Source organism: Haliotis cracherodii, unplaced genomic scaffold (assembly GCF_022045235.1).
Source record: "Haliotis cracherodii isolate W230 unplaced genomic scaffold, xgHalCrac1.p SCAF_6, whole genome shotgun sequence".
Classification (NCBI taxonomy): Eukaryota; Metazoa; Mollusca; class Gastropoda; order Lepetellida; family Haliotidae; genus Haliotis; species Haliotis cracherodii.
Genome location: NW_027266319.1, coordinates 29,639,313 through 29,663,553, shown reverse-complemented (window position 1 = coordinate 29,663,553; position 24,241 = coordinate 29,639,313). Strand labels below are relative to the sequence as shown.

Sequence of the window (24,241 nt, the reverse complement as noted above, 5' to 3'; positions counted from 1 at the left end):
ATTTCAAAGTGCCTGCCTATAAATGTTTTTAGCTGTTTCAAGTGTGGATCTTGTGATTTGAAACCTCCGATTGCCCAATCAGAATCAAGTACTTTCCAAATTCACAAGACTCAACTGAAGCAGTGGAAAAAAATGAATTACATCAAAGTTGATTAAAATTAGTGAATATTTGTGAAGCTTTCAAATTTCTTAGGGATTAAGTGCTCGCACGCTGGCCCTGCTTAAAATAGAACAGTAATATTGAGAGCACATTATACAGACATTGCATGGAACGTCCGAGCAAAGTTTCAAAGAAGGTTACAGCTCAAGTGTGCTAAACATGGCTAACATCCTCTATATATCGTAATGCATGGTTCGAGGGTACATCATGCTGGTGCACTCTAAAATATCAGCAAGAACAGAAATATTGCCACAGATATCTCGCTGGCCATTATGTTGATAGATGACGTTTTGGAACCTGTGAAACAATATGACATGTAACCTCTTTTGAATAACTTTTGTTGTGTTTGTTGTTTAACAAAGCACTCAGCAATATTCAACAGGCAAACCAGTGACTGACATCATGAGCAATAATCCATGTCGTTGGGGTACAATGACATGCCATCAATCAAGTCACTGAGTCTGACCACCTGATCCAACAAGCTGCCTTTGGCAACAAGTGTGGGTTGAAGGGAACCTATCATAGCAGGGGGTGAGTGAATAAGGTTTTATGCTGCTTTTAACAATATTCCTGCAATATCATGGTGAGGGACACCAGAAATGGGCTTCACACATTGTACCCATGTCGGGAATCAAACCCGGGTCTTCGGCGTGACGAGCAAAGGCTTTAACCACTAGGCTACCCGACCACCCCCATATTATAGCATGGAATCCCATAGGGGTACCAAAAGCAGTTCATTACACTAAAGCAATGTAGTTACAGCTAAAACTACAGGGCTTTCAGGAGTGTGTTGGGCTTAACACTGCTTCGAACACTTTCCAGTTATCTCAAGGTATGGCAGCTTTAAGAGGAAGGTTGATTTGGGTTTGTAGTTTATGCCACACTCAGCAATATTCCAGCTATATGACGGCGGTCTGGACCAGACAATCCAGTTATTAATATCATAAGCATTGAGCATGCAATTGGGATCGATGACATGCATTAACCAAGTCAGCAAGCCTGACCACCCAATCCCGTTAGTTGCCTGTTGCTAAAGACCTATTCTACCCTAGATCGTCTGTGTCTGCCATTTGGTGAAACTAAAAGGACACAGACATGCTGCTGATAAACAATAACCATAACAAGAATGAATCTAGGGTTTTAACCCATGATCACCGGATCCTGGCAGCAATGGGATACAACTCAGCACCAAGGACTGCAACTCATGCATTGCCACATGCTATCCACTTATTCAAGATCAGCAGATCCTGGCAGCAAAGGGACACAACTCTGCACAAGGGACTGCAGCACCAGCACTGCCACTTGTTACCCAATTTCTTATGATGACCAGATCCTGGCAGCAAAGGGATACAACTCTGCACATCAAGTTGCTGCACCCTAGAGCTTTAAGCCATCTGTTCCCAACACTTCCCCAGATTGCAGCGTCAACGTCCCTAGTGACTCTTATAACAGCTCTACTGTGATTTATCAAGCAATTTGCATTCAGCAGGATCTCCCCAACACAGACTACAGCTAGGACCTATATTTCTACAGAGACTAAAGCTGTGCGCAATATCTCAAATACAGATTATAGCTGTGGCCTGTGTTTCTACAGGGACTATAGCTGCAACCAATATTTTCTGTACAAGTTATAGCTGTGACCAATGTTTCATACAGAGACTACAGCTGCAACTAATGTTTCATACAGAGACTATAGCTGTGATCTGTGTTTCATACAGAGACTACAGCTGCAACCAATGTTTCATACAGAGACTATAGCTGCAAACAATGTTTCATACAGAGACTTTAGCTGTGACCAAGGTTTCATACAGAGACTATAGCTGTGATCTGTGTTTCATACAGAGACTACAGCTGCAACCAATGTTTCATACAGAGACTATAGCTGTGACCAATGTTTCATACAGAGAGTAAAGCTGTGACCAATGTTTCATATCAAGACTACAGCTGTGACCAATGTTTCATACAGAGACTACAGCTGCAACCAATGTTTCATACAGAGACTACAGCTGCAACCAATGTTTCATACAGAGACTACAGCTGCAACTAATGTTTCATACAGAGACTATAGCTGTGATCTGTGTTTCATACAGAGACTACAGCTGCAACCAATGTTTCATACAGAGACTATAGCTGTGACCAATGTTTCATACAGAGACTAAAGCTGTGACCAATGTTTCATACAGAGACTATAGCTGTGACCAATGTTTCTACAGAGACTACAGCTGCAACCAATGTTTCATACAGAGACTACAGCTGCAACCAATGTTTCATACAGAGACTACAGCTGCAACTAATGTTTCATACAGAGACTATAGCTGTGATCTGTGTTTCATACAGATACTACAGCTGTGACCAATGTTTCATACAGAGACTATAGTTGCAACCAATATTTTATGTACAGACTCTAGCTGTGACCTGTGTTTCATACAGAGACTATAGCTGCAACCAATATTTTATGTACAGATTATAGCTGTGACCTGTGTTTCATACAGAGACTATAGCTGCAACCAATATTTTATGTACAGATTATAGCTGTGACCTGTGTTTCTACAGAGACTATAGCTGCAACCAATATTTTATGTACAGATTATAGCTGTGACCTGTTTCTACAGAGACTATAGCTGCAACCAATATTTTATGTACAGATTATAGCTGTGACCTTTGTTTCTACAGAGACTATAGCTGCCACCAATATTTTATGCAAGGATTAAAGCTGTGACCTGTGTTTCTACAGAGACTATAGCTGCAACCAATATTTTATGTACAGATTATAGCTGTGATCTGTGTTTCATACAGAGACTATAGCTGCAACCAATATTTTATGCAAGGATTAAAGCTGTGACCTGTGTTCCTACAGAGACTATAGCTGCAACCAATAATTCATGTACAGATTATATCTGTGACCTGTGTTTCATACAGAGACTATAGCTGCAACCAATATTTTAAGTACAGATTAAAGCTGTGACCTTTGTTTCTACAGAGACTATAGCTGTGACCAATATTTTATGTACAGATTATAGCTGTGACCTGTGTTTCTACAGAGACTATAGCTGCAACCAATATTTTATTTACAGATTATAGCTGTGTCCTGTGTTTCTAGAGAGACTATAGCTGTGACCTATATCATACAGTCGATAGTTGTGACCAATGTTTCATACAGAGTCGATAGTTGTGAGTAATATTTTAGGTACAGATTTAAGCTGTGGCCTGTGTTTCATACAGAGATTATAGCTGTGACCCATGTTTCATGTGTTGCTGTGCTATTTGTGACCTATACAAAAACAGAACATATCTGTGATGTTTCATATACACACTACAGCCGTGATGCATGTTTCATAATAGACTGATAGCAGTGACCTGTTTCACATACACACTACAGTTGTGACCTATGTTTCACGTACACACATTGTACAGCTGTGACCTGTTTCATATACACACTACAGCTGTGACCTATACTTCATATAGACTATACCAATGACCTGTTTCATATGCACACTACAGCTGTGACCTATGTTTCATATATACACTACAGCTGTGACCTGTTTCATATGCACACTACAGCTGTGACCTATGTTTCATATATACACTACAGCTGTGACCTGTTTCATATGCACACTACAGCTGTGACCTATGTTTCATATATACACTACAGCTGTGACCTGTTTCATATGCACACTACAGCTGTGGCCTATGTTTTATATGTACACTACAGCTGTGACCTATGCTTCATATACACACTACAGCTGTCACCTATGCTTCATATAGACTATATCAATGGCCTGTTCCATATACACACTACAGCTGTGGCCTACGTTTCATATATACACTACAGCTGTGACCTATACTTCATATAGACTATATCAATGGCCTGTTTCATGCACACTACAGCTGTGACCTATGTTTCATATATACACTACAGCTGTGACATGTTTCATATGCACACTACAGCTGTGACCTATGTTTCACATACACACTACAGCTGTGACCTATGCTTCATATAGACTACATCAATGGCCTGTTTCATATGTATACTACAGCTGTCACCTATGTTTCATATGCACACTACAGCTGTGACCTGTTTCCTACACACTACAACTGTGACCTCTGCTTCATATAGACTACGTACAGCAGTGACCTGTTTCACATACACACTACTGCCGTGACTTAAGCTTCATAGTCTCTAGCCATGACCTGAATATATCTGAATATGGCCTGTATGGATCCCTAAAATATAAGTGGTATTAGGCCCTAAACATGTCCAGGTCAACATTCATTCTTGTAGTGAAGGTTTCCTTGGCTTCACATCGGTCTCCCGATCATGCTTGTCCCACAATTATGTTGACATCATGGGTGATTGTCAGATGATGCATGTCTCACAATTATGTTGACATCATGGCGGGTCCAATGATTGTCAGATGATGCATGTCCCACAATTATGTTGACATCATGGCTGGTCCAATGATTGTCAGATGATGCATGTCCCACAATTATGTAGACATCATGGCTGGTCCAATGATTGTCAGATGATGCATGTCCCACAATTATGTTGACATCATGGCTGGTCCAATGATTGTCAGATGATGCATGTCCCACAATTATGTTGACATCATGGCTGGTCCAATGATTGTCAGATGATATCTGTCCAACAATTATGTTGACATCATGGCTGGTCCACTGATTGTCAGATGATGTCTGTCCCACAATTATGTTGACATACAGGCTGGTCCACTGATTGTTAGATGATGTCTGTCCCATAATTATGTAGACATCATGGCTGTTCCACTGACTGTATGACGATATCTGTCCCATAATTATGTAGACATCATGGCTGTTCCACTGATTGTATGACGACATCTGTCCCATAATTATGTAGACATCATGGCTGGTCCACTGATTGTTAGATGATGCATGTCCCACAATTATGTTGACATCATGGCTGGTCCACTGATTGTATGACGATATCTGTCCCATAATTTTTTAGATATCTGGCTGTTCCACTGATTGTATGACGATATCTGTCCCACAATTATGTAGACATCATGGCTGGTCCACTGATTGTCAGATGATATCTGTCCCACAATTATGTTGACATACAGGCTGGTCCACTGATTGTATGACGATATCTGTCCCACAATTATGTAGATATCTGGCTGTTCCACTGATTGTATGACGATATCTGTCTCCCCATCAAAAGGTTCAAAGCTGTGTGGCTCCGACTGTGTTCCTGATCTAATTTGAGTCCAAGTTCAGGTATTTAACACTGTCTGTCAACCTAGGTCTGTTGGTGTCAGTACACATCCGGTGGGAAGATGCCCTACAGCAGTATTCTAGCATCTTTATCACTCATTGTCTATGTTTTATGTTTTTCTTCTAACAGATACCACCATATCATACAAGTGAGTATCATGAAGTGCAATCAAAAATATGTGTTCCTTAATTAGTTTTGAGCAGTATATTACCCTACAGGAAAATCACCACTATTACTTCTCCTCCAAAACTGTATTCTACCATATTATACTGAAAGGACTGCTAAGTGCCTGGACTTTCAAACAAGAAGACTTACACAAGGATGCAAGCGCAAAGCTAAGCTTGATGTGCAATGATATACATGTATCTCGTGCAATGATATACAGGTATCTCGTGCAAGATCTACATATTGCTACCCAAGATATATCAAAGCAAGCTGTACTTTTTGAGTTTGTATGTGTGTGCTTATGTTTCTTTATGAGTGTGTTTATGTGTTTGTATGTATGTTTTTCAGAGATGTATGTATGTATGTATGTATGTATGTATGTATGTGTGTGTGCTGTATGCATGTTTGTATTTATGTGTTTTTTGTGTATGCATGAGTGTTTGTATGTGTTTTTGTGTTTGTATATGTGTGTTTATGTGTTTTGTATGCATGTGTTTATGTGTTTGTTTGTATGTGTTTGTTTTTATGTTTGCATGTGTGTTTGTGTATTTGTAAGTGTTTGTGTTTTGTATGAATTTTCGTGTTTGTACATGTGTTTTTGTTTGTATGTATGTTTAAGTATTATATATGTGTGTTTATGTGTTTGCATGTATATTTTTATGTGTGTTTATGTGTTTTGTATGTGTGTGTTAAAGTGTTTGTATCTGTTAATGTGTTTGCATGTGTTTGTATGTATGTGTGTGTTAATGTGTTTGTATGTGTGTGTTAATGTGTTTGTATGTGTGTGTTAATGTGTTTGTATGTGTTAATGTGTTTGTATGTGTGTGTTAATGTGTTTGTATGTGTGTGTTAATGTGTTTGTATGTGTGTGTTTATGTGTTTGTATGTGTGTGTTAATGTGTTTGTATCTGTTAATGTGTTTGCATGTGTTTGTATGTATGTGTGTGTTAATGTGTTTGAATGTGTTTGTATGTGTGTGTTAATGTGTTTGTATCTGTTAATGTGTTTGCATGTGTTTGTATGTATGTGTGTGTTAATGTGTTTGAATGTGTTTGTATGTGTGTTAATGTGTTTGTTGTGTTAATGTGTTTGTATGTGTGTGTTAATGTGTTTGTATGTGTGTGTTAATGTGTTTGTATGTGTGTGTTAATGTGTTTGCATGTGTGTGTTAATGTGTTTGTATGTGTGTGTTTATGTGTTTGTATGTGTTAATGTGTTTGCATGTGTTTGTATGTGTGTTAATGTGTTTGATTGTGTGTGTTAATGTGTTTGTATGTGTTAATGTGTTTGCATGTGTGTGTTTATGTGTTTGTATGTGTTAATGTGTTTGCATGTGTTTGTTTGTATGTGTGGGTTTATGTTTTTGCATGTATTTCATTGTATCTGGGTGTTTATGTGTTTGTATGTGTGTGTTTATGTGTTTGTATGTGTGTGTAGCAAGATTTGACCAGTATATAATAATAACTCCATGTTTTGTAATGAGGGCATCCTTGTGAACAATTATGTGAAATACTTACTTGACAGCTGTCCGGGGGTGTTATAGTATATCTGATACAAAAATATAGTGGTTAGTGAGCATAATGAATCATTTATTAAACTTGTTACATGTATAAGTACCAATCTTTCTTCTTCAGACTTGAACATGTGCGAAGTGGTTTAAAGTCCCACTCAACAATACTTCAGACATTTGACAGCAGCCAGCAAATAAACAGTTCTGGACAAGACTGTCAGGTGATTGATATTATGAACAATGATTCATATTGTCCTGGTACAATGACACACACCTCGATCCATGTAGTTTCCTCTTATGACCATGATAGGCTGCTTGGGACCTTTTCTCACCCATAATACTGCAGACTTAACCAGAGATGCCAACCCTAATTAAAGAATTGGAGTCAGGAAAAAAAGGAACGCCATGTGAAAAAGAGTTATGTTCACTTGGTGATATGGTAGTCATCTTTGAGAATCTCCTGGTTTCCATTAGACATAGACAAAGTGAAACATGGGTTCAAAACTCTACACATTCATAAAATTCATCATGTGATAGTAACTTTTCCAGAAAAACAAGGTATTTTTCTTTAGTTCCAAAGTATTATCTGTGTACATGCAATCAGTTCCCTGTCTGCACACACAAAGATCGATTGATAAAATGACTTGGGTAAATTTTAACATAACATCCAATCAGAGACCTTTTATCAATGAGTCATCGATATAATAACACTATGTCAATTTACAGCATGGCTCTCATTGGTCATCGGTCTCGCTGTCGAAATGCTTCATGTCACCAGTGAAATAACAACTTGCTCTTTTGTGATATTAAACTCATTTATGAAACAATTAAAAAAATCTTAATTTGGGGGAGGACAAGTGTTATAGCTTAATTTCAGACTCAGAATCATAACTCTTATGCAAAAGCAGTAATGGTTGGCATCTCTGTTTCATGGGACGTGAAATGAGGAAGAGAGGAAGATAACCATGGTAACATCCAGGAATGATATTTGTTTCTTTGCCTCGATAGTAACACGGGACAGGTAAAAAATGTTTCGAAATGTCTGGCAAGTCTTTGGATCTGATATAAACTATTAGGGCCAGTCAAGAGCTGTTATCAATGAGACAATAACTTAAGCCTTCCACCTAACAAGTGAACAAGTCTGAAGAAGAGAGAACAAACTGAGGTTGCAATGACTATAGCATGTGGGACAATATTTGAAATAGTTCTGAGGTATTTTCCACCTATCGTATTGCGGCATTTGGGGGAAGCGGGAGAATCAGGCTTTAACATAGGAAACAGGGTCGTAGGCCTAAAGAAAAATAAATGAATTTCAAATCCAGCAATTTGGTCAGTACCTGAGATTGCTGTGGGTTCAGATCAGAAATCCCTAAATGATTACCTTATTCGACGTAATAAGCGCCCAGGGCGCTCTCAAAATTAGAAATAGGAGGCTCTTATTAGAATATTATTTTGGTGAAAAAAACATAGTTGAAAGATAAATTTCGTCGTTTATGCTGGCAGTCTGAAATGTTTATGTACGACAGATACATTTTTCCAGAATTTAATTGCCCATAATTAAGTGTGCACATAACACACGTGTGCGTATCATACCGAATAAAGTCTTGTGTACATTGATCAATCGGAAGGGGTGCTAATTGGGCTTGTTCACCTGCCAATATATCAGCAAATATCGCCGTGGGCGCTTATTAGATTGGGGCGCTTATTATGTCGAATACGGTAAATCACCTTTCTAATGGGACCAGTGTGGGTCCCCAGCTCTGATTCCTGACACTAGTATCAGATCCCCACAAGGCTCAGTGTGTCAAGAGACATATCTGTACCTGTACTGTATCATAGAGTACAACTTGTGTTACAGGTGGGAAAAGCATCTCGCAGCTGAATACTCAGAACTTGTTCAAATGTATGATACACAAAACAATAAAACGTATTACCAGCTTCAAATGCATATATGAAGGCACATTGATTCATGACATACTTAAATAGTGTTAATTCTGACTACCAAGCATTTGTAGTGGTTCAAATCACACGGCCAGGTTGACCAATCCCAATTTTACTGCAGACACAAGGTGATGAGGACCCTAAACTGATCCTCATCCCTGGAGAGGTACTGTTTGTAAAGCACTTCCTTGGTGTGCCAGGCTGTAGAGGGTTACACTGTTAAACGCATTCACTAATACTCAACATACCAAACACTAGTGAGTGAGTGAGTGAGTGAGTGGGGTTTTGTGCTGCTATTAACAAACATGAAGCACAGCCAAAGGCACCAAGAAGGGTCTTGACAGTTTGTACCAATCTTGGAAGTCCTAAGAATGAACACTATTTAAGTAATACATTAAAAGCAGTCAGTGTATTCTAAAGTAGATCGTAAGTCCTGCATACTATGCTGCAGTTTCGATGTTTTCTGAAAAATGAAGATTATGAAAAATATCACTTTTAAATAATATATACATTCTCACATCAAACAAGATGCATGTAAGGAGTGACATGTTTTAACCTGCTGTGAACAACATTTCAGCACCATATATGTCAGCTTCATGTAGGATGAAAGCCTAACATATTTGCCTAATACATGTAACCATGTACCCTGAGTGTGTTGACACACTAAAGATATTAATCAGGGTCAATCTCGAATTTGAACCACAGCCATCAGATCCGGGCATGAAAAAGGGAGAAAACTCTTCACTGCTAGCTGTGGTTCCTTACACTGCTGGCTATAAGTGATGCATGTCTCAAATGTTTACCGCTTTTGTAGGTTTTGGTTTGGTTTGTTGTTTAACGCTACTCAGCAATATTCCAGCTATATGACGGCTGCCTGTAAATAATCAAGTCAAGACAATCCAGTGATTTATATCATGAGCATCGATCCATGCAATTGGGATCAATTTCATGCATCAACCATGTCAGCGAGTCTGACCACCAGATCCCGTTAGTCACCTCTTACTACAAGCATAGTCGCCTTTTACAGCAAGCATGGGTTGCTGAGACCTATTCTAACCTGGATCTTCACGGGCCCACCACTTTTGTAAAAACTCACTTGTCCATATATGGTACTTACAAACCTAGAAACATAATCTTGGCAAACCTGGATTTGAACCCACAATCATAGGTTTCTGGCGTGCCCAGGGGACGCAACTCTGCACAGGCCTTTAGGTTCAGAAGCATCATGACATGCTTTGAGCTAAGTTGTAGGTGTACAGGTCATGTCTAGGACCTGGTTCTAGAATTAGTGGCTTACTCTCTTTGGGACTGGGTACAAACATGGATACCCCTATGTTGCTGGCAGTGTAATTATAATTTTCCTGCTAATCAAATAGTCTTTATATTCTTTAGAAACTATTATACCTTTTTTCTCATTCACTCCATTCTTGTCATAACTACATCTGTAGTAGAAGCAGAATCAAACTTGACCAATGTTGACTGTCTTGAAACAGTTTTTGTTTTTGTTTGTTTGGTCGTTGTATAACGCCACACTCAGCAATATTCCAGCTATATGACAGCGATCTGTAAATAATAAAGTCAGGACCAGATAATCCAGTGATTGACATCATGAACATCGATCCAGGGGATTGATGACATGCATCAACCAAGTCAGCGGGCCTGACGACCCAATTTTACAAAAGGCATAGTTGCCTTTTTATGGCAAACATGGGTTGCTGAAGACCTATTCTACCCCTGATGTCTTTAAACAGAGACAGACCATATACCGATAAATAGGGTCTAAAATAGATCAAATTACGCAGGTCATCCTAGGCGTTCCACTTTACCAAAGGCTAATGCTGTAGGGCTGTGGTATTTTTATGAGACGATATTTTTTTCCGTCAGCACCACAAGACATACATTTATGCTCTAAAAAGAAAGTCCAATGGTTCTAACACAGACAATAAACTTTTTTCAGAACACCAAGCATTTTCGGTGAATAAATTTTGTGTGAAGAAAGGGTGAATTTTCAGGCATCCCATCTGTCTGTGACAATTCAATTTTGATATATGTGTTCAACACATTCCCACTATGTTTTTAGTTGTTCAGTTTTATTTTCAAGGAAAATCCTAAATTCATAAAATGTGTAAAAAACTTGACCCTGATTTAAAGCAGATAATTATACAACAGTGTCCTTTTAGTGTACTGCATGTTAGAGAGAGAGTTTTTGTTTACAAAGTTTGAAATAAGTTGTTAGAATATCTTGATTAAATATTTTCAGGAAGTTATTTTATTGTAAATAATATTTAACAAAAAAAGATTTTGCCGTCGTGTTGATGCCTCACATCATAAGTTTTCTTGTTATGAGACAGTGGACTCAGTTCTATAGGTTTCTCAAACTTTTAGCACACTGCTTACCTCTTCATCATCTGTTGCTGGTGCTAATAAATCTGCATTGCAGTAGTCATGCTCCTGAAATAAGAATGGATACGATGACAAACAATCAACCAAGTCAAAGTCAACAGCCAAATAAAGACTCTGTGTGTTTATTGTTTAATGCCACACTCAGCAATGTTCCAGCTATAGGACTGGCCCTGTAAACATTTGATCTAGCCCAGACAATCCAGTGATTGATATTTTGAACAATGGTCCATGCAGTTAGTGTAAGATTAAAGGCTATCAACTATCACTGAATCTGACCCCCTGATTCATTTAGTCTCCTCTAACCACCAGTAGAGGTTGCTGGGGAGCCATTCTAACCCGAAATCCCCACAGGGTCAATGGAGACTGAAACCAGTCATGGTAATCATGCAAGATGGGAAATCATGAAAAGATGGGCACTTCAAGGGAGGCTATGCTGGATGGCCTGGTCCTAATTTTCTGTCCAGGGGGCTCGGTACTCTAGTTATGCCTCTTGCGAAACCGAGACACTGTCTAGATGTAGGTAATCACAAACTGTTAGATTGATATATACCAAACTTTTGGCAGTGGTAATCAATGTAGAGTAGTGTACATGACCACAGATTCCATCAATGTTAATGGGAGATAATTTGGAAATATATGACCAGATAGATGAAACAGGAGACTTGATAATTACCTATTTATGCCATCCATTTCATTCTGTGTTAATACTCTGTGTAAACCCTCTGTGTAAACGCTCTGTGTAAACCCTTTGTCTAAACGCTCTGTGTACACCCTCTGTGTAAACGCTCTGTGTAAACCCCCTGTGTAAACCCTCTGAATAAACGCTGTGTAAACCCTCTGTGTAAACCCTCTGTGAAAACCCTCTGTGTTAACCCTCTGTGTTAACCCTATGTGTTAACCCTCTGTGTAAACACTCTGAGTAAACGCTCTGTGTAAACCCTCTGTGTAAACCCTCTGTGTAAACCCTCTGAGTAATCCCTCTGAGTAAGCGCTCTGTGTAAACCCTCTGTGTAAACCCTCTGTGTAAACCCTCTGAGTAAATGCTCTGTGCAAACCCTCTGTGTAAACCCTCTGAGTAAACGCTCTGTGTAAACCCTCTGAGTAAATGCTCTGTGTAAACCCTCTGTGTAAACCCTCTATGTAAACCCTGTGTAAACCCTCTGAGTAAACCCTCTGAGTAAACCCTCTGTGTAAACCCTGTGTAAACCCTCTGAGTAAACGCTTTGTGTAAACCCTCTGAGTAAACCCTCTGTGTTAACCCTCTGAGTAAACCCTCTGTGTAAACCCTCTGAGTAAACCCTCTGTGTAAACCCTCTTGGTAGACCCTCTGAGTAAACCCTCTGTGTAAACCCTCTGAGTAAAACCCTTTGAGTAAACCCTCTGTGTAAACCCTCTGTGTAAACCCTCTGAGTAAACCCTCTTGGTAGACGCTCTGTGTAAACCCTCTGTGTAAACCGTCTGTGTAAAACCTCTGAGTCAACCTCACCGTAAATCCTGTTGAACCTACCTGGAAGAGGTTGATCCAGTCCTCACACAGACTCTGCACAACCAGGTGGGCAAACTCGTACTGGTCCTGCAACAGAGAGACATACAGAATGTACCAGCACTACAGAGGAAACACAGCCTTGACAAATACACATAAAAGATTGAATGAAATCTCCCTCAATGACATAACAATGAGTGAATGTCATCTCCCTCAATGACATAACAATGAGTGAATGACATCTCCCTCAATGACATAACAATGAGTGAATGACAGCTCCCTCAATGACATAACAATGAGTGAATGACATCACTCTCAATGCAAGTCTTGGTGTAAAAGATCTCACCTGTGATATGATCATTATTTAATCACACTAAAACATCATGTTATAACATCTGATGTACTAAATGAAAAGACAGATCTCAAGTTAGAATGAAAGTTTCTTGTTGCAGTCATACATTAACATGTCCATTGTCATAATGTCGGATAGCTCAGAGACCATATACCGATATATATATGGTATATGGTCTCTGGATAGCTTAACAAAGATTCTCACAGTATATTTTTCATAGATGAAAGTTTTAACAAAACGTTCAGGCATCTCAAAAAAATACTAACCCGAATCTTGGGACAAGAAACAAAATGGTGTACCTTAGTAAAACCTTTGTTTGTTCTTTGTTTAACGCAGAACTATTCTAAGTCAAACCCATCCCCATCAGTAAGGAGTGAACATTTTACCCACCAGCTCGCTGCCTCACTTACTTACCGGAGTCTGTACCATAGATTGGCGCTGCTGTCGGATGTGTTTGATAACTTCATACAAGCTAAAGCCATGGGATACTTTCTGAAAACAAGAAGATAATGGTAGATTACTACACAGATAGCTACTACCAGTTATCCTTCCAGGGCCTACTTGCACCAAGTGGCCTTAGCGTTACGACTATCGTAACTCTCGTACCATAACATAAACTTACGACAGTCATAGTGTTACGATTGCTATGTGCAAGTGGGCCAGGTGATGATTATTTGCTTGCTATATTTTAACTCTTATTCAGGAAGAATGCTTACATTTTGATCCAACATTGTCCAGGCATAGTCGACAGCACATATAGTCCCGGTCCGTCCACAGCCAGCACTGAAACATATTACAGCTCCAGATAAGCTACGTAATTGCATATAACATTCAAATAAAGTCACCAATACCTTAATACTTTTAAGTTGCTTGCATACAAATACGCAACAGCATAACAACACTGTGCGTGTATCATACCTTATCATACCTCCATGTCAGAATGATGAGATCTGATTGGTCCACATGATCTTGATAAAATACTGTATAACCTGCCTTGGAGGGTAATAAATTTCTCAGCAAGGGAATAAATCTCTTATACCCCGCCACAAGCAATACAGGCTGCATGTGGATTTCTGAGAGAAAGAATAAATCCCTTATACCTCGCTTCAAAGCAAAAAGCCACACTCTTGTTCTGAGTTAATGGAAGTCATGTGACACAGCACAAGTTCATTTCACTATTTCACACAGCATTTCACTATTATTGAATTCTCAAAGTATTTATATCAAATTAAACATATCCTAAACAATGTGTGGTACCTGCAGTGTATGACGATGGGTATCTCAAGCAACCGTCTCGCCTCCCTCATCTTGCCCACCATCTTGTAGATCTCGCGACTGTGGTGCGGTACCCCATGGTCTGGCCACCCTGTGTAGTGGAACTGCTTCACAACATGCTTCTCACCACCGCAGTTCACACGCAGGATACGCTCCACAAAGTCGGGAAACAGCACCTTCTCAGACTCCTGAAAAAGCACAGTAGACAAATGGTTGCTTAGCTTTAAGTGAGTGAGGGAGTAAGTTGGGCTTAATCATCATCATCATCATCATCACCACCATCATCAATATAATGTAGCTCATACAATTAAGATACTAACCACAGTGACTTCCAGTTGCCCAAACATTTTGGCCTCGCCTTCCGTAGCCCAGTAGCGCTCACATTTTGGCTGCAAACAGACATGCCAATACAATATCATATGCATTCCGGTACATCTATTCAACTTAATCAGAACTCAAAATGTAACCCATCTACTTGGATCATTGATGGGCAAGTGATTGGGAATTATACCCACATAGTATAACAGCTCGTAGTAAAGATGGTCTTAAGTGTTGAACCATGCCCCAATATTAAACCAGCAGCTGATATTAAGACCGCCTGCCCTAAGATTCTTCTCCACAGCCATCGCAGGATGTGGAGAATGAGCTGAGCATTTCAATACCAGCCTGGATAATGAGGCATAAAAGCATTAATGTGGCTTCATGCAATACTGTGTTGACAAACCAGTGGTGGATAGTTTGAACAACGATATGTGCTGTAAAACCCATGGCCCTGGTTCCAACTGTAATTACAAGACAGGGACTTATTGAGACAAGGGCCCAATTGCACAAAGCAATCTTAGCACTAAGATCCCACACTTTAACATAGGCTTACAATACTGTATTCGACGTAATAAGCGCCCAGGGCGCTCTCAAAATTAGAAATGGGGGGCGCTTAATAGAATATTATTTTAGTGGAAAAAAACAGAGTTGAAAGATAAATTTCGTGGTTTATTCTGACGGCCTTCAATTTTGAATTACATTTTTTTTTCAATTTGCCTACCAAGACTCTTTATAAATCGTTGAAGCCATGATATATCTGTATCAGTTGAGTTGGTTCCTGGGGTGTCAACTCACAGAGTGCTTAGTCCTGCAGTGTCTGTGTAGAGGGAGGATGAATACTGATATCATAGTCACACCAGCAGCCTTCAGTTCATTATATCAGTCTGTGATTAGTTAGATAAATATTTCCTCAACTTGCGTAAAAACCTAGTTACATATGAACTTACAGTCAACTGTTTTCATAACATTCTTACCCTTTGTGTCCTGGCGGACAAGTTTCATGTTTATATTATTATATACATTTGGCCCATTTGTTTATTATTAAGGAACATGATGGGTGTTCAACCCTGGCTGTGCAATCACAAATTATTTGTCTGGTGTCAATTTCCTGCTATCCCACTACAGGACAAACAAGAAAAATACACCAGGATTTATCAGTCATTTGAAAGATCATAAACTTGTGGTTTATGCTGACAGCCTGAAATGTTTATATACGGCAGATATATTTCCAGAATTTAATTGCCCATAATTAAGGATGCATATAACACACGTATTATAAATAAGTCTTGTGTACATTGATCAATCAGAAAGGGTGCTAATTGGAACTGTTCACTAGCCAATATATTAACAAATATTGCTGCGGGCGCTCATTAGAGCGGGCCGCTTATTATGTCGAATACAGTATGTCAAGTGTATATTTGAATACAATGACATATTGCATTATCTCTATCAAAAGTTCAGATTTATACATTCCTTAAACTAAATTAAAGCGACTAACCCTTTCCATATTCATAAGAAAATGTACAATTCCGACTATTGTAATCGACGTAATAAGCGCCCTGCCCTAATAGCCCACAGCAATATTGTCCAGTGAACAATCCCAATTAACACCCCTTCTGATTTATCAATGTACACAAGACATATTTATTCACGTATAATACACACTCATGTGTTATATGCACCCTTAATTATGGGCAATTAAATTTTGAAAAATATATCTCTTGTATATAAACATTTCAGGCTGTCAGCATAAACCACAAAATTTATCTTTTAACTCTTGTTTTTTTCACCAAAATAATATTCTAATAAGAGCCCACTATTTCTAATTTTGAGAGCGCCCTGGCCGCTTATTACGTCAAATACAGTAAATAGACATTGCAAACAGACATTGCAAATAGACATTGTAAATGGAGGCATGGTTGACCATCAAAGAATCACATTCTTATGTGTGATATATACTATTCAACTTTTGATAGGGATACTCTCATCTTTCCATGATACACAAACTGATTCTGATACTGTCAAGTGTATCTTTGAATACAATGACATATCGCATTATCTCTATCAAAAGTTCAGATTTATACATTCCCTAAACTAAACTATAGCGACTAACCCTTTCTATATTCATAAGAAAATGTACAATTCCTACTACATATCATGATTATCAAGTGACGACACCAGGTGCCAAAAAAGGTGGGCGAGCATACCCTGTTCAACTGGCGGCACCCATTACAAACACATGCAAACACTAAATGCTAAAATGTAAAATTAGTCTCAGGGTTGTAGTTTGAGCAAATGGTCAGTCAAAAACATGATAGATTACATTATGTAAACCTATGTTGGGGTCATTTCTGTAGGGTTGTAATGTTGCACTTCATTGCGATGCGTATCTTGTTAGAATGGTTGCAATACAATACACCATAACTCACATGAAACTTGATGCTTGACATGTCAAGGAAACATTTCCATCACGAAAAGGAACAAATAGTAAACAACTGAAACCTTTAGGTCAATTTGAGTCACGTTATACAACAGTGTCTGGAGGCCTTTTGCACTTGGTACGGAAGTTGCATTTTGTAAATCATGTTCATACCTTTTACGTCCCTTACCATACATCGCCATCTGTTCAAGTTTTGGGTACCTAGTGAGTGAGTATTGTTTGATATCGCTTTTAGCGATATTCAAGGCAGGGAACACCAGACATGGGCTTCAAACATTGTGTCCATGTGGGAAACAAACCCGGGCCCCTGGCGTGACAAACGAACGCTACCTCACCGCCCCTTTGGCGCCTAGAAGGAGGGGGTATAAATGGGATACATCCCATACACAAGGTAGAGGATCTCACATATTTTTCTAGTTTTTTCAGGTTCCACTGAGGGTGAGCAATCAGTGGAGGATAACAGCCCGGCATGTGTGTGGACCAGCCGGATGCATCTCGGTACAAGCAGTGACAAGTGGGTTTCTCGGAATGTTGTTTTATGCATGAGTCGGCAATATTCAACTAGTTCCCTTACCATATATCGCCATCTGTTCAAGTTTTGCGTACCTAGTGAGTGAGTATGGTTTGATATGACTTTTAGCATTGTGCCCATGTGGGGAACAAACCTGGGCCCCTGGCGTGACAAACGAACGCTAACCCACCGCCCCCTTGGCGCCTAGAAGGAGGGGGTATAAATGGGATACATCCCATACACAAGGTAGAGGATCTCACATATTTTTCTATTTTCATTTTATTGTTTCAGGATGCTCACCCTCAGTGGAGGATAACAGCCCGGCATGTGGGTTGACCGGCCAGATGCATCTCGGTACAAGTGGGTTTCTTGGAATGTTGTTTTAGCATGTTTAGGCATGAGTCGTCAATATTCAACTAATTCACAATGGCCTTGGATTTGACTTGCCAGTCTGAGGCTAGTAAAAGGACTAGTCAGGACTAGTTGTATTCTTTCCAAATTTAGTGATCTTGCAATCAGTCTGAAATGTTTAGATTGAAATAAATTATGGTGTCTAGACTTGCTGTAAGAAATTGACTTAGGTCAAGCATGTTCACTTGAAATACTAAGATGCTAGCAGATAATAAAGAAAACTTATTTGTTCTGAAATGATTAATTGCTATTGTTGTTAAAAACAAATCACCAACTGATTTAGATTTGTACATGTTTTACACATGATTTTGTAATGAGTTTGAGTGTGTGAGGGGCTGCACAGTCCCTCTGAGGATCCACTTCTTAAACTGGGGACACATTCTAGTCTGCCTGAGCCCAGCTATCATACAGGCCACCATCAGACATAACTGCATTATTGCCATCCCTGGCTAATGACACTTATTCAGTGACTATCTTGGCAAGAAACTACAAACATTCATTGTTATATGTACCACTTCAATTATACGTTGAGTGTGTGCCAAGTAGATGTTTCCTGAAGAATGAATATTGTCAATCAATTGTCAGTATAAGTTGGATGGTATATTTTTATCAGAAAGTACCCATTTACTTCTTCCTTTTCACAGAAACCTCCTCGTACTCGAGCCCATACAGGTTCAAAATACTTCCTGTCAACATTGGATTCAAATACATAATTTACAAAAGAAAGATGTCCTTGTTCAACATTCGGTCAGATTATGGATACAGTATAATTAACAAATCAGCCTAGACCCTCACTGAACACAGTTTACACAACAGAGACGGGTTCAGAGTTAGTCTAGGGAGTGGGGTGGTTGGGTTGGACACAGTTTACACAACAGAGACGGGTTCAGAGTTAGTCTAAGGGGTGGGGTGGTTGGGTTGGACACAGTTTACACAACAGAGGCGGGTTCAGAGTTAGTCTAAGGAGTGGGGTGGTCGGGTTGGACACAGTTTACACAACAGAGGCGGGTTCAGAGTTAGTCTAAGGAGTGGGGTGGTCGGGTTGGACACAGTTTACACAACAGAGACGGGTTCAGAGTTAGTCTAGGGAGTGGGGTGGTTGGGTTGGACACAGTTTACACAACAGAGGCGGGTTCAGAGTTAGTCTATGGGGTTGGGTGGTTGGGTTGGACACAGTTTACACAACAGAGGTTGGTTCAGAGTTAGTCTAAGGGGTGGGGTGGTTGGGTTGGACACAGTTTACACAACAGAGGCGGGTTCAGAGTTAGTGTAAGGGGTGGGGTGGTCGGGTTGGACACAGTTTACACAACAGAGGCAGGTTCAGAGTTAGTCTAAGGGGTGGGGTGGTTGGGTTGGACACAGTTTACACAACAGAGGTTGGTTCAGAGTTAGTCTAAGGGGTGGGGTGGTTGGGTTGGACACAGTTTACACAACAGAGGCGGGTTCAGAGTTAGTGTAAGGGGTGGGGTGGTCGGGTTGGACACAGTTTACACAACAGAGGCGGGTTCAGAGTTAGTCTAAGGGGTGGGGTGGTCAGGGTTGGACACAGTTTACACAACAGAGGTTGGTTCAGAGTTAGTGTAAGGGGTGGGGTGGTTGGGTTGGACACAGTTTACACAACAGAGGCGGGTTCAGAGTTAGTCTATGGGGTGGGGTGGTTGGGTTGGACACAGTTTACACAACAGAGGCGGGTTCAAAGTTAGTCTAAGGGGTGGGGTGGTTGGGTTGGACACAGTTTACACAACAGAGGCGGGTTCAGAGTTCGTCTAAGGGGTGGGGTGGTTGGGTTGGACACAGTTTACACAACAGAGGTTGGTTCAGAGTTAGTCTAAGGGGTGGGGTGGTTGGGTTGGACACAGTTTACACAACAGAGACGGGTTCAGAGTTAGTCTAAGGGATGGGGTGGTTGGGTTGGACACAGTTTACACAACAGCGGTTGGTTCAGAGTTAGTCTATGGGGTGGGGTGGTTGGGTTGGACACAGTTTACACAACAGAGGCGGGTTCAGAGTTCGTCTAAGGGGTGGGGTGGTTGGGTTGGACACAGTTTACACAACAGAGGCGGGTTCAGAGTTAGTCTATGGGGTGGGGTGGTTGGGTTGGACACAGTTTACACAACAGAGGCAGGTTCAAAGTTAGTCTATGGGGTGGGGTGGTTGGGTTGGACACAGTTTACACAACAGCGGTTGGTTCAGAGTTAGTCTATGGGGTGGGGTGGTTGGGTTGGACACAGTTTACACAACAGAGACGGGTTCAGAGTTAGTCTAGGGAGTGGGGTGGTTGGGTTGGACACAGTTTACACAACAGAGGCGGGTTCAGAGTTAGTCTAAGGGGTGGGGTGGTTGGGTTGGACACAGTTTACACAACAGAGGCAGGTTCAAAGTTAGTCTATGGGGTGGGGTGGTCGGGTTGGACACAGTTTACACAACAGAGGCAGGTTCAGAGTTAGTCTATGGGGTTGGGTGGTTGGGTTGGACACAGTTTACACAACAGAGGCAGGTTCAAAGTTAGTCTATGGGGTGGGGTGGTTGGGTTGGACACAGTTTACACAACAGAGGCAGGTTCAGAGTTAGTCTATGGGGTGGGGTGGTCGGGTTGGACACAGTTTACACAACAGAGGCAGGTTCAGAGTTAGTCTATGGGGTTGGGTGGTCGGGCTGGTCACAGTTTACACAACAGAGGCTGGTTCAGAGTTTGTCGTTGCCATGGAAACGTAAAAAATAAAAATTTCTTAAATTTCTCAATAGCAAAAGGCACCAGTTCAGCATGTACCTGACAGACCTGCAAGGTTTGATGAAAAAATATTGAACGGTTTATGAATTATGCTCCAAAAACGAACCCTACCCTCACAGAACCTAAGTTCATCTTGTTGCCATGGAAACGTAAAAAATAAAAATTTCTAAATAGCCAAAGGCACCAGTTCAGCATGTACTTGACAGACCTGCAAAGTTTGATGAAAAAATATTAAACGGTTTATGAGTTATGCGCCGGAAACGAACCCTACCCTCACAGAATCCAAGTCCATCTTGTTGCCATGGAAACGTAAAAACATAACATTTTCTTAAATTTCTAAATAGCAAAAGGCACCAGTTCAGTATGTACTTGACAGACCTGTAAAGTTTAATGAAAAAATATTGAACGGTTTCTGAGTTATGCTCCGGAAACGAAATGTGACAGAGCCCGTTTCTATATCCCCAGCCAACTTTGTTGGGCGGGGGATAACAAAGTGGTGATACGTATATTCATCACAACTCCTTGTTCTTCTGTACAATGGGAACGGTTCTCTGGATTTACTGGGTTTCTCTTTACATAAACGCAATGCAAGGTGTCTGAATAAGTGAGGTCTCTCTCTTTTGATACGTATGACTTTGTAGCAGGTATCCTTAGCAAGAGTTGAGTAGCACAGGTCTGTTCGCCTACCCTTCCTGATTCCTCTTCACGACACACCATGAACACGATCTCCACCTTGTACTCCCACAACATACGCCAGAAGTCATTGACAGTGTGTGGGAGCGGGCCCTGGGAGGCGATGTAGCCATTCTTCCCGTTAACATCCTGCAGAGCAAAATACACATGAAGGTGTCATATTTATTGACATGATACTGGTGGCCCTACATTACTGAGTGGTGATTTCAAAATGCCCCACCTGTAGTACAGCAAGTGGTGATGTCATAATGCCCCTACTGTAGTATGGCCAGCGGTGATATCAAAATTGCCCCTATCTGTAGTATGGCCAGAGGTGATGTCATAATGCCCCTTCTGTAGTATGGCCAGTGGTGATGTCATAATGCCCCTACTGTAGTATGGCCAGCGGTGATGTCATAATGCCCCACTTGTAGTATGACCAGAGGTGACTTCATAATGCCCCACCTGTAGTATGGCCAGTGGTGATGTCATAATGCCCTGCCTGTAGTACGGCCAGAGGTGATGTCATAATGCCTCACCTGTAGTAGGCCAGTGGTAATGTCATAATGTCTCACCTGTAGTACGGCCAGTGGTGATGACATATTGCCCCTACCTTTATGAAGCTGGCATTGATGTAGTCGGATCCTTCTGCTCCATCTTGCTTTGACAGAACAACACGGTGGTAGTCATCTGAATATATAAAATCATTTGTCAACCTGCAACATCCACTTTCTGGGTAGGTTGATTGCTGAAAGTTTTGATTTATTGAGAGAGGAGAGAGGTCAACTCTCTTAGTATGGGGTACAATCCAATGTGATACAGGTCACAGGCGTTAAACACTTTGGAGAACAATGAGGAGGACACACCAAGAATCATAATCAGGTTGAATCTGGGATTCCAACTTACATTCAGCAGATCCTCGCAATGCTAAGGGACACTATTATTGATTGTGAATTGAGGTGTCTTGCTCCCATGCCCCCTGTCCCCCTCAACCTCTGGGTCCTAATTGGCTCCACATGCTTCCCATGCCGTTTGACCCTTCATTGCTCCATAGATCCTGATTGGCCCCGCACACCCTGGCCCCTCACTGCCTCCCCATGCCACCTGGAACCCCATAGGCTCCTTACACCCTGGACCCCCATAGGCTCCTCACACCCTGGACCCCCATAGGCTCCTCACACCCTGGACCCCCATAGGCTCCTCACACCCTGGACACCCATAGACTCCTCACACCCTGGACCCCCATAGACTCACACCCTGGACCCCCATAGACTCCTTACACCCTGGACCCTCATAGGCTCACACCCTGGACCCCCATAGACTCCTCACATTCTGGACCCCCATAGACTCCTCACACCCTGGACCCTCATAGACTCACACACCCTGGACCCTCATAGACTCCTCACACCCTGAACCCCCATAGACTCCTTACACCCTGGACCCTCATAGACTCCACACACCCTGGACCCTCATGGGCTCCACACACCCTGGACCCTCATTGGCCCAACACACCCTGGACCCTCATAGACTCCACACCCTGGACCCTCATAGGCTCCACACACCCTGGACCCCTCATGGGCTCCACACACCCTGGACCCCTCATGGGCTCCACACACCCTGGACCCCCATAGGCTCCTCACACCCTGGACCCCCATAGGCTCCTCACACCCTGGACCCCCATAGGCTCCTCACACCCTGGACACCCATAGACTCCTCACACCCTGGACCCCCATAGACTCACACCCTGGACCCCCATAGACTCCTTACACCCTGGACCTTCATAGGCTCACACCCTGGACCCCCATAGACTCCTCACATTCTGGACCCCCATAGACTCCTCACACCCTGGACCCTCATAGACTCACACACCCTGGACCCTCATAGACTCCTCACACCCTGAACCCCCATAGACTCCTTACACCCTGGACCCTCATAGACACACACCCTGGACCCTCATGGGCTCCACACACCCTGGACCCTCATTGGCCCAACACACCCTGGACCCTCATAGACTCCACACCCTGGACCCTCATAGGCTCCACACACCCTGGACCCCTCATGGGCTCCACACACCCTGGACCCTCATAGGCTCCACAAACCCTCAACCCCCATGGGCTCCACACACCCTGGACCCTCATTGGCCCCACACACCCTGGACCCTCAGGCTCCACACACCCTGGACCCTCATAGACCACCTTGAACCCTCAAAGGCTCCACACACCCTGGACCCTCATGGGCTCCACACACCCTGGACCCTCATAGACTCACACCCTGGACCCTCATAGACTCCTCACACCCTGGACCCTCATAGACTCTTCACACCCTGGACCCTCATAGGCTCCACACACCCTGGACCCTCACAGGCCCTACACACCCTGGACCCTCATTGGCTCAACACAACCTGGCCCTTCATAGACTCCACACACCCTGGACCCTTATAGACTCCTCACACCCTGGACCCTCATTGGCCCCACACACCCTGGACCCTCATAGGCCCCACACCCCCTGGACCCTCCTAGACTCACACACCCTGGACCCTCATAGGCTCCACACACCCTGGACCGGCATAGGCTCCACACACCCTGGACCCTCATAGACTCACCATACCCAAATACCCC

At 41.9% G+C, this 24,241-nt stretch overlaps 1 protein-coding gene across 5 annotated transcripts in view; it reads right to left on the bottom strand.

Moving 5' to 3' along the window:
- The window catches only part of LOC139446161 (tyrosine-protein phosphatase non-receptor type 18-like), an 82,016-nt gene that overhangs the window by 33,090 nt on the left and 24,685 nt on the right, over positions 1–24,241 (bottom strand). For 4 of the 5 annotated variants that reach the window (XM_071227459.1, XM_071227461.1, XM_071227464.1 and 1 more), the window contains exons 3-11: positions 22,237–22,313; positions 21,639–21,773; positions 14,858–14,926; positions 14,520–14,725; positions 13,979–14,045; positions 13,677–13,754; positions 12,935–13,000; positions 11,422–11,475; positions 7,091–7,121 (exon numbers count right to left, since the gene is read on the bottom strand). In XM_071227459.1, coding sequence (XP_071083560.1) covers positions 7,091–7,121; positions 11,422–11,475; positions 12,935–13,000; positions 13,677–13,754; positions 13,979–14,045; positions 14,520–14,725; positions 14,858–14,926; positions 21,639–21,773; positions 22,237–22,313 — 783 coding nt within the window. Of the gene's footprint in view, positions 1–7,090; positions 7,122–9,465; positions 9,488–11,421; positions 11,476–12,934; positions 13,001–13,676; positions 13,755–13,978; positions 14,046–14,519; positions 14,726–14,857; positions 14,927–21,638; positions 21,774–22,236; positions 22,314–24,241 lie in introns of all 5 variants that reach the window. The other variant, XM_071227460.1, reaches the window with a different exon arrangement.